Source organism: Cervus elaphus, chromosome 31 (assembly GCF_910594005.1).
Source record: "Cervus elaphus chromosome 31, mCerEla1.1, whole genome shotgun sequence".
Taxonomy (NCBI): domain Eukaryota; kingdom Metazoa; phylum Chordata; class Mammalia; order Artiodactyla; family Cervidae; genus Cervus; species Cervus elaphus.
Genome location: NC_057845.1, coordinates 24,695,028 through 24,712,091, shown reverse-complemented (window position 1 = coordinate 24,712,091; position 17,064 = coordinate 24,695,028). Strand labels below are relative to the sequence as shown.

Below are 17,064 nucleotides of genomic sequence, written 5' to 3'. Positions count from 1 at the left end.
GATTTAATATCAATATGAGGTCTTTAGTACAGACACACACACACACACACACACACACACAGAGGCACATCTGCTTTGATGGGGACTAAAAGGAATCTGGATATCAGAAAGTCCAAATAAAGAGAAAAAAATCTTGTTATGGCAAAGGCCTGGAGAAGTCTGATAGGAGTTTATGAGACTTCCCTTGCCATAAACTCACCCCTTAGCAAAAGATAACAGAAGTTTAAAGCACTCTTCTCAGATTTGCCATGCAAATTTTGTTTATTCAACAAGACCTGGATAAATTGTAGATCTGACTAGTAGCTAGATAAATGAATTACCATAGCTGCTACTGCTGAAAGGTTTGAAAAGATCTTAATACACAAAATTAAGATTAACCTGACATCTGATAATACCAACTGTTAAAGTCTTTGCATTTCTTTTCAGTGTGGCTCAAATCCAGGGTCCAGGAAATAAATGTTTAGCAAATATAAATTACAACTGCATTCATGGTTAAATTTCTGTTGATGTCTCCTGTGTTTTATGAGAACTCAAAAAGATGTCCTGAGGACCTTATTTCTTTAATTTTCACTAAAGAAATAAAATCTGTTCATTTTTGGGAAAGTTGACAATTACTTTCTAAAATGGAGCAAACGCTGAACATAAAATAGTTATGAAAGTATAGAATAAACTGTATTTAACTTTAAATACAAAATATAAACCATTTTTTTTAAAACGCATCCATTGATTATAAAAAAAAAAGTAGTGTTATTTGGTTGATTGGTTTGGTTTTGTTTTTATCTCAGAGGGAGCAAGAAAGAGGCATAAAATCTGTAGCATACTGAGAGGTAATAAATGGTTTTCTACCAGGGTTAAAAATAGTTTTGGAGTGGTCTTCACATAAGTACTCCAGATAGATCTTGGAAACATCATAAATCTGTCAAGGCTTATAGGACAGATTTAATGGTATCAGTGCACTTCAACACACTACTCTCAACCAGGGTTCATTATGGTTACTTCATTTTGGGGAATAGACACCACTAGAACCAGCTCACGAGGTGAGAATGTGCACCTTTCCCAGCTCTACATCTTGCGCCATCAGTTTGGAAGCTTGAAATTGGCCTTGGAAATAGGCAAAAACTACAAATTACAGTGTGTTCCTGGCTACAAATTAGCAGGCTTCCCTTACAAATTAGCGAGCTTCGCTGGTGGCTCAGACAGTAAAGAATCCGCCTGCAATGCGGGAGACCTGGGTTTGCTCCCTGGGTTGGGAGGATCGCCTGGAGAAGTGAACAGCTACCCACTCCAGTATTCTGGCCTGGAGAATTCCATGGACAGAGGAGCCTGGCAGGCTACCGTCCATGGGGTCGCAAAGACTCAGACACAACTGAGCAACTTTCACACTAAGGAAGAGTGTCTCCAACTTCCTGATAGCCAGTTACCAACATGGGACTCACTCTCCTCATTCTGCTTTTTATCATTTATCTGAACAGTGCCGCAGTAACTCATTAACACTTTGCCAGGGAACTTGTCAATAAGACACCTTGTCAATGGTCAATGTTGATTTTCATTTTCAGCCCATAGCCCAATAGTGCCTCAGGATTCCTGTTCCATTCTCACCATTCATAGAACTGACTCGATCAAAATGCCAAACACTTTGCTGTTCTTCTATTGCTCTCTTAGGCATTTGAACATATTTGATAGGTCTGGCAAGGACAATGCTAACAATGCACTCTGTCTATGACATTTATATGGATAAGTGTGAATTTGAAAGTGAAAGTGAAGTCACTCAGGCATGTCCAACTCTTTGCGACCCCATGGACTGTAGCCTGCCAGGCTCCTCCGTCCATAGGATTGTCCAGGCAAGAATACTGGAGTGAGTTGCCATTTCCTTCTCCAAGGGATCTTCCCAACGCAGAGATCAAACCCAGGTCTCCCTCATTGCAGACAGACTCTTTACCATTTGAGCTACCAGGGAATCCTAAGGGTGAATTTACAGTGCATTTACTCTGTCTAATAAACACATAGCCCTTTATAGATTGCATGACATTCTAGTCATAGCTGGGTTGTTCCGTTTCTAAGCCGTGTCTGACTCTGCAATCCCATGGGCTGCTGCACACAGATTCCTCTGCTCTCCACTATTGCCCAGAGTTTGCTCAAATTCATGTCCAAGTCCATGGTACGCTATACCTTACCATCTACATAAAAATGGTTACATGAGAAGTTTTAACAATATAATTGCATTTATTTTCTTGAAATAAGCTTATCATTAACAGATAATTTATTCCATATCTCAGTCTAGTACTACTGTCCTAAAATTAGCAAAACTTTACATATAATTGGTAGTTTGCTGTTTACTATCTTTAACACCAATCTACTTTTTCCAGCTACAGTTGCTTTATCAACGTAAAGAAAAATCAGAACACAACGCCTAGAAGAAAATAGAAAAACATTACTTCACACATCTAGATATAAAATGTGTAGCAGCCCTGTGGAAGAAGAGATGAATAAAACAGGAGACAGGCAATTAAGAATTGTGCTTTCTCCCTTGTGACAATTGAAATTGTGGCTTAAAGTGGAAATTGACAGGCAATGCTCTTGAGTTAGCTGTTACCATGTCGATAGGTGTAAATTACAACAGTCAATGTTGACTTTAATTGGAAGATCCGTAGCACTGCTCTGATTTTAGCTTTGAGATACACAAACAAGTAGTCATTTTATTCTGTCACTTCACATCAGAGTAGAGACACAGGTAAGGGCAACAGGTTCAACCCAGACAAATAGACTATAAAGCTTCCTTTTATCAAAAACTCCGGAAGGTGGCTAGGTACAGTGACTCAGTTAAGGTGTTAATGATTCCTAAAGACTCATTAAAGACAGCGATCCATTTCAAAGGGTGTTTAGTTTGACAGAAAATGTGTTGGAGTAACTAGGATGAACAAAGGGGAAAGCAGGAATAAACAGATATTGGATCTTCGCTGCTTACTATTAATAATTTAAAATCTCTAAAATATAAGTGTCTAGAAAAAAAGGTCCCCACGACAATTTGTGGAAAGTAAGACAGGTTACTATTTTTCTACCAAAGCCATTAATAGCTGAGTCATAGATATAAGTCAAGACGTTGGATCAGAGTTAAAGATGTGAGAAGCCATTAGAAAGTAATTTAATAAGACATTCTAAGGGGCATCTATCTGTTTCGTGTGTGCAAGTTGCTCAGTCATGTCCAGCTCTTTGCCACCCCATGGACTATACAGTCTATGGAATTCTCCAGGCCAGAATACTGGAGTGGGTAATCGCTCCCTTCTTCAGGGCATTTTCCCAGCCCAGGAATCAAACAGGGGTCTCCTACATTGCAGGCGGATCGTTTACTAGCTGAGCTACCACTGAATTACATAACTACAGCTCTCGAACTCTGGACTGGGGACTACCTAGGCAGGAAGGAGTTGTTAGCATGTAGAAAGCATGAAATTACTGAAAAAAAAAAAAAAAGCAAATATAAGTAAGTTTGAAAATGGCCAACAAATAAGCAGACAACCAAAAAAATTGTGATCTATTTACCTGACAGAGATGACAGACAAGTATTAAAAAACAGGTCTAGGGTTCTGAGTCTCGGAGCATCATTACCTCCTCAATACATAACTTCCCCACGAACATCAGAACACTGGGTTCTCCACAGAGATAAGCAATTCATTGCTTCAGAGGTTTGGTGGTTTATAACTTGTGCCAGAATAAAAACTCAAGGCAAAGGGTCTTGATATGTATTTGGCTTGCCCACATTTAAAAAAATAATTATTAAGAAAAGATAAAAATCAAAGAATTCTCATGCTAATTGTAAAAGGCCAACCCTGGCAATGTTCCTAATAAGAAAGGAGGAAATTATAAATTATTCTGCTTCATTAAAGGGCAATTTCCCCAAGCGCTGTGTGCCTTACACAGATTAGAAGCTCACTTACATTTACCAAGTTGATGAAAGCAAATTTTTAAATGAAATAGCTAGCCAATGCCCTTTTCTTTACAGAGTAGGAATACTTATGATGTTCCTGAATAAAACAAATGATAAAATTCCTTTGATAAAAAACTGTGAAGTATCTACATGAAGATAATATATAGAGTTTAGTTGTTAGGAAACTTTATGCCACTTTCTGATTGGCGAGAAAAGTGATAAAGTTGTACTTGAGTATGAAGGGGGTGACCTCTTTGGGCTTATTTGGACTCTTAATATAACAGTCACTGAACTAGCTAATTAGCTTGGCACAGTTTCAAGTTATCGGATCGTAGAACGTGATAGAGTACAACAGAATGTATCTGTTGGCGAGAATAACTATAATTCATCCTTTTCTGGGAGGCACTCTTGTGGAAAGGATTTTTAGCAGCTTTTTGATCTCTGGCACTGATTTAGAATAAAGAAAAACACCCATTTAATTCATCATGGTAATATTCAGTGGTGAGCAAGCATAGTAGAAGGATAGCAATGTGTAATCCACAGAAATGAGGCCTTAGGAAAAAGCACTATTATCCAGGCAATAATAAGCCTTTCTCTTCAGATAAATATTTTGGAAAATATCCAGACAAATTGCATTAACATACAGAATTTGTTGGCAAGTTGAAAACCCTCCATAATCTTTCTCCGAGAGAATGTATATGAAATGTATATGTACATCTCTCTCTCAGAGAGAATGTATATGAAAATACCTGGTCAATGACTCAAATCACAGATTCCAGAAAATTCCACTTGTTTATCCTCAACATTAGGAGCATTGGCCTGACAGGCTTCCTTCTGAAAACACGGATTCCCAAATGCCTAACCACTGGAAGAGATGGTCTTTGTCAAGCTCACTCAGATGGCTGATCTGCCTGAAAGATGCAATTATGACAAAAACTAGTAAACTGATCAGTCAGAAGTTCTGGAAGTGTTGTGAAGTGTGTCATGTCGAACCATGGCCTCACCTGTGAGAACAGGCAAGTATTTATAGTGAGTAGAAAGCATGATTCTTCAGGCTGTTTTGACTTCTGTCCTTGACAGCAATAGACCATGCCTTGGAGGGTCAGTCTGATTCAGCATACATATGCCAGACCTGTGACCACACTGCAGAAGTTTTGTGCTAGGAGTTGCTAGAGTTTACCCAATCCACCCAAATTCTTCCAGAAGGACCAGTAATAATCCTAGGACTATTTTGGAAGTGACTATGGCCAGGGTAAGCAATGTTCTGTGAGATGGAATCACCTGCTGCACTTCCTATCCTCATTATTCAGTTGGAGTAGCCAGCTAACTCCATGTTTCTCAACGCTGCTATTTCTGGTCAATGCCCAAATCGTCAGGCTTCTTATTTGCTCTTCTTCTCTCTTCTTCCTCTGCTGATTGCACTCTTTCCTTCTTCCCCAACTTTTTAATTATATCTATCGAGACAAAGCTCAACAAACTCTCCCATCATCTCAGCTACTTCTTTGAACTTCATCATCTCCTTGACTTACATGTAACTATTCTCCTGCCTGAAGGTATCAATTTTACAGTCTTCTCCTCCACTGTTTGTCTCTAGAATCCTTACACCTCAGGTGTAGAAGTTGGCCAGTTTTTTCCTGCTGTTGTTACTTCCACACTATAGTCTTGCTCTGTTTCCCTTTAGCTGCCTGCTCATTTTCCTGTAAGGACCTCCTTGGTGTATAACTCACATCCTCTTTCACCCAGATCCTGCTATCAACCTGATGTCACTGTGTTCTCTCTTCATGGACCTCAGGATCTCCAAAGACATCCAGTTCACATTAGCTGTCCAAGCCTACATCTAGGCCTTAGATTTTATCAACATCATCCAGAGCTGCTTCAATATGAATCACTGTTTTTACATCCATCCATGCATCCATCCATCCATCCATCCTCTCGTCAAAGCCTCTTTTCTCTCTAGCTCTATTTCTCTTCTTTTCTCAATATTCTTCTCCTTAAAACTTACTAAGGACTTCAATTGCTTTGTCAGTTTATTTTATTTTCAGCCTCCACATATTCTTTATCCTGTTCTAATGTAAATTATCTAATTATTTTATGCATTTTCCTCACAATGAACTAGACTCCCTTGTCCAATTCTGACATCTACCTGGAATGTCTCAAAGCTGGATAAATTTACTCTTTTCACAACTATATTGAGAGCTCAAATCTACTATTAACTCTTCATTTACCACATCAATATTTATTGAGCAATTCTGGGTTTCAGATGCCATTAGGTACTAGGGGCATAATCATGAAAAAACTAGTCAAGGGTTCTGTTGCATAGCTACTTCCATCTAGATTGGAATATAGGTCAGGATTAAATAATAACATAAATAAATTTGAAAATGCAAACATGATAAGGTCAAACTTCTTAATATGGTTCAGTAGGTACTTCATGACTGAGCATCTTCTTACCATTCTATGTCCACATTGAGTCATGGTCTCTTTCTCTGTTATTCTTATAAGATGCTTCATTTGATTAGAAAATGTTCCTGATAATTCCTACCTATTCTTTTTGTATCCTTCAAGTTTCAGGTATGTGCTTGGTCCTAAACAATGTATTCTTATGACACTTAATATTTTGCCCACCTTAAGGTGGTAAGAGATTTCACTAACCAGGTTAACTCTCAAGGGATAGGTGGTAAAATGGAAGATGAAATATTCTTCCAAAAGAAAGTTATGTTATCTGTTGGGAAACAAGAGAAAACTGGAAAGGAAGTACGGGAATTGGAAGAAGATTGTATTAGGGAACTGATTAAACACAAAGGGAGGAGAAGGCTGGTTATCTAAAAAGGAGGAGAGAATATTAATAACGGCTAAAAGTGAGAAAAAATCTGAAGGAAGGGAGAAATGCCTAGACAAAACTATTGGGAAGCTATCTGTATAATACCTGTATAACCTCCACTTATTTGTTCTTTTAAGGAATGCTTCAGTAAAGAGTTATGTTATTCTTTTAGTCTCCTGGCTGTTGAATTGTGTTTCTTACTTTTTTGTGTGTGCAGACAAGAGAAGGGGAAGTTTGCATGCAGAAGAAGGCTGGAGAAATCCAAGCTATATTTTAATTACTTGATCCCTCATGCATTGCATTGCAATTGTCTGTTTTTCCTGATAAATTTTAAGCTCCATGAAAGCAGGCATCAAGATTAATTGACTGGTACAGTGCTGATTACAGAGTAAGTGGTTAAAAAATATTTATTATGTGAATCTAAAAATGAATGTATAAATGCATGAATGAATATATTGTTGTATATTTTATAATATAATTAAATTTGTTAATAAGATATTAGAGATTAGCAATTCAAAGCTGTATATAGCTAGTATGGGAATAGTAATTACAACTAATTATAATTCTTTAGGAAGAAATACAAACATTTCACATTATGCATTAGTTTATAATTATTTGATTTTACAAAAGATACATCATAGGAAAGCTGCTGTTGTTCAGTTGCTAAGTGATGTCCTACTCTTTGCAACGCCATGGACTGCAGCTCACCAGGCTTCCCTGTTCTTCATTATCTCCCAGAGTTTGCCCAAATTTATGTCCATTGAGTCAGTGATTCTATCTAACCACTTCATCTTCTGTCACCCACTTCTCTCCCTGCCTTCAGTCTTTCCCAGCATAAGGGTCTTTTCCAATAAGTCAGTTCTTTGCATCAGGTGGCCAAAATATTGCAGCTTCAGCTTCAGCATCATTGGGATATCTGAACTTAAAACCATGTTATTATTTAAATATCATGTTATTACATTTTATGTTTGAAGGTCGAAAAGCACATGTATGTGCAACAGACAAAAAGACATATATATAGTTAATACACTGACAGTTTTTCTGCATGCCATTTTTTAAAAGGAGAGGGGGAAAGGGAAAGAAAGAAATGGAGAGAGACAGATATTGGAGAGAGGGAGAATATGAAATCTGTTACAATTCCAAATTGTGTAAAGAGCATGTGAATTTGTTCAAGAAAAAATGAGAAAGATGATTACAAAGTGTTAAATAACTCATTCATGTGAAAATGATGACTTGGATTTGTCTTCAAATTATTTTATTTGAAAAATAACTTCAAAGGACTAGGGTTGTCGTGTTTTTGGCTTATTGTGTACACATGTGTGTATACAAGGACACACACACACACACACGCAAAGAGCTCTGCTTCTAATCTGTGACAGACACTATTGCACTTTCCTGGCTTTTTCCCCCCCTACTAATAGTTATTTCAAAATTTGATGCTGATTACTAAATATTTTCAATAGTTAACTTGATGTCCAGACCCTTCCTAAACACCAAATATAATACCACGCTTTCTTGGTTAGTTTCTTAACTCCTTATTTTTACCATCTCCTGATTCAGGTCTGATATCCTTTGTATGACCCGTGTGACTTACCAAAATCTTTTCTAAGGACAGCCTCAGCCATGGTGCATTTATAATTAATTCTCCCCTATAATTCTGCCACAGTGAACTTTCTGTCATTTCCTGGAGCCTACCCTGCCTTTTCCTTAATGGGTGCTGTGGGAGACACTTGTTTGCCAAGCAAGAAAATGTGGACCCACATGCACAAGTGAAAGAGCAGATACACCACAAACTGCTCCACAGTATGCTCCCTTCATACGATTAATACTCTTCTGGGGGGTTATTTGATTTTCAGAGCCATTGGTACGGTTCTCCTGTAACCTTCTTCAGGAAATATTTAAATGTTACAAAGGATAAAACGAACTATAATCTTAACATTTTAGCATTCATTTAGTAGAGATTAAATAAATATCTTCATGGAAGATGGCATATATCAAATATATATATATAAGCCCATAGTAAAAAATATCCCTTTTAAAACTGTAGCGTTTAAGGAAATTTAGAATATCCCACTTTAAAGAACACCTGACTCTCCTTTGCCTTAAATATTGGCGATAAGAATACAACCCTTCATCTTTCTGGAACTGATTTTTGGCATTTCATGGTGCTTCTTTTCAGAAAACTAAACTTTTAAAAAATGACTAATTTTAATAAATTACAAGTAATACAGTCAAAAATTATCTTGTTATAATTTCCTGCTTTTTAAAGGTGATCAAGAGGAATATGAGTCAACATATTCTAGATGATTTTGTATTATTATGAATATATTATTGATTTATTTCGCTAAGTAATGATAACTTTTTTGAGGCTTTTAGACCTATTTTCCAGAGTCTATTTGTTGAGTTTTTTAAATGTCCATTTTGGTAAATTTATCCTTTTTTTCTTTTGTGATGCACGACTCTCCCTAAAACCTAGGGAATGTTTAGTTATTTTTTATTGGTGCTGAGGCTGGCAAATCATAATAATAATACATATTTATTGAATATAAACTATATATGAGATATTATTCCAAGCTTTCTGTATGAATTAACTCATTTACTCCTCACATGAGGTTATATTCATTTTGTGTATGAGGAAATAGGGGCATAGTAAAGTTAAAATATTTGCCCAATATCACATGACTAGAAGGAATTTGACCCCAGTTAGTCTGGCTGTAGAGCCTATGGTTTTAATCTTTGTGCTATGATGCCCATGTAAATGTATACTGAAAATTTCAGATTATATTATGAATGTATACAAAAAATACTGCCATTAAAAGATGCTTGCTCCTTGGAAGAAAAGCTGTGAACAACCTAGACAGCATATTAAAAAGCAGAGACCTTACTTTACCAAAAAAGGTCCGTATAATCAAAACTATGGTTTTGCCAGCAGTCCTGTATAGATGCGAGAGTTGAACCATAAAGAAAGCTGAGTGCCAAAGAATTGATGCTTTTGAACTGTGGTGCTGGAGAAGACTCTTGAGAGTCCCTTGGACCACAAGGAGATCAAACCAGTCAATTCTAAAGAAAATCAGTCCTAAGGACTGATGCTGAAGCTAAAACTCCAATACTTTGGCCACCTGATACAAAGAACTGATTCATTTCAAAACACCCTGATGCTGGGAAAAATTAAAGGTGGGAGGAGAAGGGGATGACAGAGAAAGAGATGATGGGATGGCATCACTGACTTGATGGATATGAGCTTGAGAAAGTTCTGGGAGTTTTTGATGGACAGGGAAGCCTGGTGTGCTGCAGTCCATGGGGTCACAAAGAGTCGGACATGAATGAATGACTGAATGACGGAACTGAATTCTGAAAATAAGCTAAATAGCAAGGTGACAATGTGCAGCTTTGATACATTCTTTCCCAATTTGGAACCAGTTCATTGTTCCATGTCGGGTTCTAACTGTTGCTTCTTGGCCTGCATACAGGTTTCTCAGGAGGCAGGTAAGGTGGCCTGGTATTCCCATCTCTTTAAGAATTTCCTACAGTTTGTTGTGATCCACACAGACAAAGGCTTAAGAGTAGTCAATGAAGCAGAAGTAGATATTTTTCTAGAATTCTCTTGCTTTTTTCTATGATCCAACAGATGTTGGCAATTTGATCTCTGGTTCCTCTGCCTTTTCTAAATTCAACTTGAACATCTCGAGGTTCTCAGTCATGTACTGTTCAAGCCTTGCTTGGAGAATTTTGTGCGTTACTTCGCTAGCATGTGAGATGAGTGCAATTGTATGGTAGTTTGAGCATTCTTTGGCATTTGCCTTTCTTTGGGATTGGCATGAAAGCTGACCCTTTCCAGCCCTGTGGCCACTATTGAATTTTCCAAATTTGCTGGCATATTGAGTGCAGCACTTTCACAGCATGATCTTTTAGGATTTCAGGATTTGAAATAGTTCAGCTGGAATTCCATCACCTCCATCAGCTTTGTAATGATGCTTCCTAAGGCCCACTTGACTTTGCACTCCAAGATGTCTGGCTCTAGGTGAGTGATCACACCACCATGGTTATCTGGATCTTTAAGATCTTTTTTGCGTAGTTCTTTTGTGTATTCTTGCCACTTCTTCTTAATATCTTCTGCTTTTGTTAGGTCCATACCATTTCTGTCCTTTACTGAGCCCATCTTTGCATGAGATGTTCCCGTGGTATCTCTCATTTTCTTGAAGAGATCTCTAGTCTTCCCCATTCTACTGTTTTCCTTTATTTCTTTTCACTGATCATTGAGGAAGGTTTCCTTATCTCTCCTTGCTATTCTTAGGAACTCTGCTTTCAGATGGGTATATGTTTCCTTTTCTCCTTTGTCTTTCTCTTCTCTTCTTTTCTCAGCTATTTGTAAGGCCACCTCAGACAAACATTTTGAATTTTTGCATTTCTTATTCTTGGGGATGATTTTGATTACCATCTCCTGTACAGTGTTAGAAAGCTCCATCCAAAGTTTTCAGGCACTCTGTCTATCAGATCTTATCCCTTGAATCTATTTCTCACTTCCACTGTATAATTGTAAGGGTTTTAATTTAGGTCATACCTGAATGGACTAGTGGTTTTCCCTGCTTTCCTCAATTTAAGTCTGAATTTTGCTATAAGAAGTTCATGATCTGAGTCACGGTCAGCTCCTGGTCTTGTTTTTGCTGACTTATAGAGCTTCTCCATCTTTGGCTGCACAGATATAAACAATCTGATGTCGGTGTTGACCATCTGGTGATGTCCATGTGTAGAGTCTTCTCTTGTGTTGTTGGAAGAGGGTGTTTGCTATGACCAGTGTGTTCTCTTGGCAAAACTCTGTTAACCTTTGCCCCGCTTCATTCTGTATTTCTAGGCCAAATTTGCCTGTTACTCCAGGTATCTCTTGACTTCCTACTTCTGCATTCCAGCCACCTGTCATTACAGTATTTATTGTAAAATAATTTTTGGTATATTTCTTTCCTTTTTAAATAATAAGTGTCAAATATCAGTCATATCTGACTCTTTGTAGCCCCAGTGACTGTAGCTTGTCAAGCTCCTCTGTCCATGGGAATTCTCCAGGCAAGAGTACTGGACTGGGTAGCTATTTCCTTCTCCAGAGAATCTTCCCAACCCAGGGGTTGAACCCAAGTCTCCTACATTGCTGGCAGATTCTTTACAATCTGAGCTACCAGGAAGCCCTATTCAAATACCAGTATGATTTCTAGAATAAATGGTGTTTTGGAAGTTTCCTTATAAATTTCATGAAATTTAGGAAGACCTTGAAAATGTAAGCACATTTTTGGTAGAAGGAGAGGATATATAGCGTATGTAAAATTCTTAGAGCAGGATCTGGAGCTAGGAACTATTAGGACCATCAGTCCTGGGAGCTCTAGATATATTGTATTTTACTTTTTCATGAATTGTTTTAAGTAATATTACCTGATTAAGTTTATCCAGTAAGCAAGCTTACTTTTCTTTATGGATAAAATAGACTAGAAATTTTAAGACTAACAGCAAACCTTGAGTTTTCTAAGACCCAAAATTAAATCAAAGATTATTTTATTGAAAAAGTATGTTGGAGTAGTGGTGGGCTTTAAAGTCACTGTAAGCCCTTAACTGTTCTGTTAATTCCTTCCCCCCGCCCCAAGCTGATTGATTCAACCAGAAATCTAATAGGAAATCTTTTATTGATTCAAATAGGATACAACTATATATTCTCACTTAACTGAAGATCAAAGGGATGGTTTTTCCTCCCACAACTGGATCGCTATCACATGCTTTTAGAGATAAGGAAATGAAAACCCAGACTTCTGTAGAGGATGGGGGGAGGTTCATTGTAGTTCTAGTTTTTCATTAATCTTCAGCTTACTCATTCAAGGCCATTTGTCTACCCTTTGTTCAGAGTTAAGCAATGCTGCTGCTAAGTCACTTCAGTCGTGTCCGACTCTGTGCGACCCCATAGACGGCAGCCCACCAGGCTCCCCAGTCCCTGGGCTTCTCCAGGCAAGAACACTGGAGTGGGTTGCCATTTCCTTCTCCAATGCATGAAAGTGAAAAGTGAAAGTGAAGTTGCTCAGTCGTGTCCGACTCTTCACGACCCCATGGACTTCAGCCCACCAGGCTCCTCCATCCATGGGGTTTTCCAGGCAAGAGTACTGGAGTGGGGTGCCATTGTCTACTCTGAGAGTTAAGCAATACCCATCAACAAAAGGATGGGTATTCCCTGTTAAAACTTGCAAACCAGGAAAGAAAATACTAAGTTACAAATTATGTCTGTTTAAGTCATTTAAATAAAATAATGCTTCTTTCATGATTCATTAGTAATTTACATGAGTATTTATTTACCTTGTCCAAGGATTTATCGTAAAAGAAATATCCAGGTTCCAGCTACAAGTTAAAACAGTAAAAACTTTCTATTTTTTAGGATAAGCTTGAGTGACTTGTTTTATGAAAAACAACTAGCTTTATTTACCTAAATTTTTTTTACCAAATGAATGCCTAAACATTAACTAAAAAGAGTTTTTAAAAAACAGAAGAAAAAATAAAATCCACCAAATAAAACTATAAAAGAGGAAGATATAACCAAATCATCAGAAGCCAACGATGTGTTTGCACTTTTTAAAATTAGAAATCTGATTCATTACCATGTTTTTCTTACTTTGAAAACTTCTGTTTCTCTTATTTTATCAGAGAGAAAATTTCCAATAATTCTCAACTTCTATGTTTTACTAAGAATATTTGTATCTTAAATTTTGAGCTTATAATAATTTGAAACACATCAAAATTCCTTTTTCTTGGGTACCCATTGTGTTTCAAAACCTCTTCGGGACATGTCTTCCTTTGTCAGATACTTTTTGGTACTCATTAAGCTGAAATTACTGGCAAAAACCAAAACAAAAAACCATGAATATTTTTGTGGCTGGGTGGTCTCTGGTTTCAAAAATTAGTTATGGTTTTACCAATTAACTCTTTTGATTGTTCTATACAAATTTTATTGGAAAAATGTCCTATGTGGAGACTTTTCCTTCTGGGAGTGTGGGAACATTTTCTCCTTTCCATGTGCGGGTGGGGAGCCTGCATTTGTAGTGCAAATGTTACAATTTATTTAAAATACTATAACAAAATTTGGCCTGAGGTTTTTAATTCTCTTTTAATCAAGTTGTATTTAAAATAAATACACATACAAGTAATTTCCTTTACCTGAAAACATGGCAAGGATAAAGAAAGATAGATGTGTGTGTCACTGATTAAAAGCAACAGGCTTTTAAAAGGACTGAAAACTTTGTAAATTGATGCCATCAGTTCTGTCAATGTGAGAAAACAGCTTTAAGAAAGCATTTCTATTTTATTTCTTTTTGGATAGTAGAATAATGGAATATATAGAGTAAGTCAAGAATATTCCTGGAATTACAATGGAGTTCTATGCTTTGCTTCATGACAGAACCTTTATATATTGCTTATGTAAACCCTTACTTTAATGCAAAGTTAATATGGAATTAAAGCAGAGTTCAAATACAGTAAGGACTTAAGTAGTGTACAACTTTTGTCTCTCCCACTAATACTAACCAATTACAAAACAGTTTTTATGACCCATTCTCTCCTTTCAACATCCCCTATTCCCTTTTGGGCTTTTAGTAAGTTAATGTATTCTGTATATTTAGCTGAATCAGATTGCTATAGATTACTCTCAGCTTTGAACACTGAAGATGTTTTCTTGTCAAAGATCTTTATGTTTTCTTCACTTAACAGTTTTTCTTGAATCTCTGACAATGTCCTGTAACTTCCAAACCAGAGGTGGCAGGGAATCAAAGGAATAAGGGAGAAAGAAGGCAGAAAATGGGCTGAGTATGTTTATAGCATGAAACTCCACAATATAATGTTTGTTTGTTTGTTAATCAATAGATTCATTTTTCCTTCTGCTAATTCTCTTTCTAGAACCAGATCTAGTGATATTCTAAAATACATTCCTTCTCAATCACTTCAAGTAAACACATAAGTTCTAAACAGTCTTTTGAAGAAGAATTCTGATTTTCTTGGATTTTTAGAAAGTAAATTCTTGAAACACTAGAATCAATGTTTATTTTTTTAATGAAAAAATCCTTAAAAATTAATTTTTTTCATATTCATTTATTGCCTAATTCTATATTCAGAGTGCCATATAATTTCACTGTTTAATGGAAGTACCCTAAGGAACAGATCAAATCTTAGAATATTTGAGAAAAGAGGCTCTCAAAACAACTAGAGACGTTAGCCCACATTTAATCTTTTTTTCCCTTATTTCAAACTCAAATAAATGCATAAGAACTTAAAAACCTATTTCAAAAGTATGTCTCAGAAATCTCAGTCACATGAAATTATAGAATATGTACATAAATGAAGCATTTGTAATCAACTAGAGAAACACAAAGTAATGAATTTGGAGAAATAATTGTAACCTAATGCTTGATAGACACCAGATGATATGTGTATGTGTGTTTTCCAGTTTTGGGGGGTAATTCTTAAAAATAACTTTATCATCAAAATCTATATTAAACAGAATCATATTATACCAAAGCAATTGGAATTTTAAACAGCTTGCCATCTATAGAAAAAAATCAACAAGCTATAAAAACCAAGGAGTTATTTGTAATATTAAACTGAAATTTTTTTGATTAAGTATGGTTTGATTCCAATTTTTCAATATGTGTCTTAGGTTTTTTAAAGCTAATTAAATTATAGAAATATTATTTTACCCTAATTCAATTGTCCCTGGTAATCATGTTTTCTTGTTTAAGATTTTTAAATATGCCTCAGGATACCACAATCTTTCTGTTGCTCATTTTCCTTGTAAAATATATAAGACTTAACCTAATTTGTATGAAATATTTGTTTGGATGATTTATCTAAAATCATCATGTAGGAGGTTCTTCAGGACTCAGATGGGCCTTCCTCTGTTCTTTATCAGATTAATCTGCCTCACTAATCTCACATCTTATCATTTAAAACCCTCCTTTATGATAACAAGTCCCAAATTTAGATCCTCAGTTCGGATCCTTCTTCTGAGCCCCTTGTCTACCTATGCAATTGCTTGTTTGACGTGTTCTCCTGCATGTCCAATGGATAGCTCCAATCTAACTTGACAATAATGGAGCACTTCTTTTTTTTTTCCCCTTGTTATGATTCTTATCCTCTCCAACTTTCCTCATCTCAGCTAATGACATCATTTTCAACTGAGTTACTCAAGCCAAAATTTTTTCATTCTTTCTTATTTAAAAACACTTTAATAGGCTGTAAGTTTTAGAGGAGTTTTAGGTTCACAGAAAAACTGAGTGAAAGATACTGAGTTTTTATGGCTCTCACACAGGTCCAGGCTCCCCCAAAATCAACAACCCTATCCAGAGCGGTACTTCACTAACAATTGATTAACCTACTTTGGAATATATCTGTCACCCCAAATCCAGAGTTTACATTAGAGTTCACTCTCGAGTGAACCCTAATGTAAACTCTGGATTTGGGGTGACAATGATGTTTCAATGTAGGTTCATTAATCGTATAATTGTCATTCTTGATTTCTCCCTTTTCTTCTCCACTTTCGTCCTCCTTCAAATTCATCTACAACTTATGTAAATTTCACCTACAAAATATTTCCTGAATTTGTCCTTTATCACTGGTACTATCTCTTTTTTCACATGTGGAATTGGGGCTTCCCTGGTAGCTCAGACTGTAAAGAATCTGCCTGCATTGTGGCAGACCAGGGTTTGATCCCTGGGTCGGGAAGATCCCCTGGAGGAGGGACTAGCTACCCACTCCAGTGTTCTTGCCTTGAGAATTGCATGGGCAGAGGAGCCTGGTGGGCTAGAGTCCATGAGATCACAAAGAGTCGGACATGACTGAGTGACTAACACTTTCACTTTTCCTAAATTGCCATCCCATCTTTACCCTTAGCAAATGTATTCTTTAAATGTCAATCAAATCATTTCACTCAAGGCTGCATGACTTTTGACTGTACTTCAAAAAGTATCCATTCTCAACCTCCATTATTTAGACCTCAGGTTCTAAATAATCTAGCCTTTGCATATATCTCTAAGCTCTACTTAACACCATTCTCTCCCAAACTCAGGTCCTTCCAGCTACAGGCAACCTCCTCCCATTATTCAGACCTCCACACTCTTGCCTGCTCCAGTGTTCTTGCACAAGCTATTTCTCTTGGGTGTTCTTTCACTCCCCACATCCTTGATGTGGCTGGTTCCCTCTTTTCCTTTAGGTCTCAGTTTAAATGTTCATTCTGGTGAATAGTTTTCATTGATCACCTGACCCCAAACAGGGTTATTAAGTCAAACTCAGCTAACTGTTAACTAAACTT

General features: G+C 36.8%; 1 protein-coding gene across 1 annotated transcript in view; it reads right to left on the bottom strand.

The window, feature by feature from the left end:
• The window catches only part of LOC122687302 (lanC-like protein 2), a 133,723-nt gene extending 117,410 nt beyond the window's left edge, over positions 1–16,313 (bottom strand). The window contains exon 1 of the mRNA XM_043892657.1: positions 16,133–16,313. Coding sequence (XP_043748592.1) covers positions 16,133–16,313 — 181 coding nt within the window. The remainder of the gene's footprint in view (positions 1–16,132) is intronic.
• Positions 16,314–17,064: the final 751 nt, after the last annotated feature.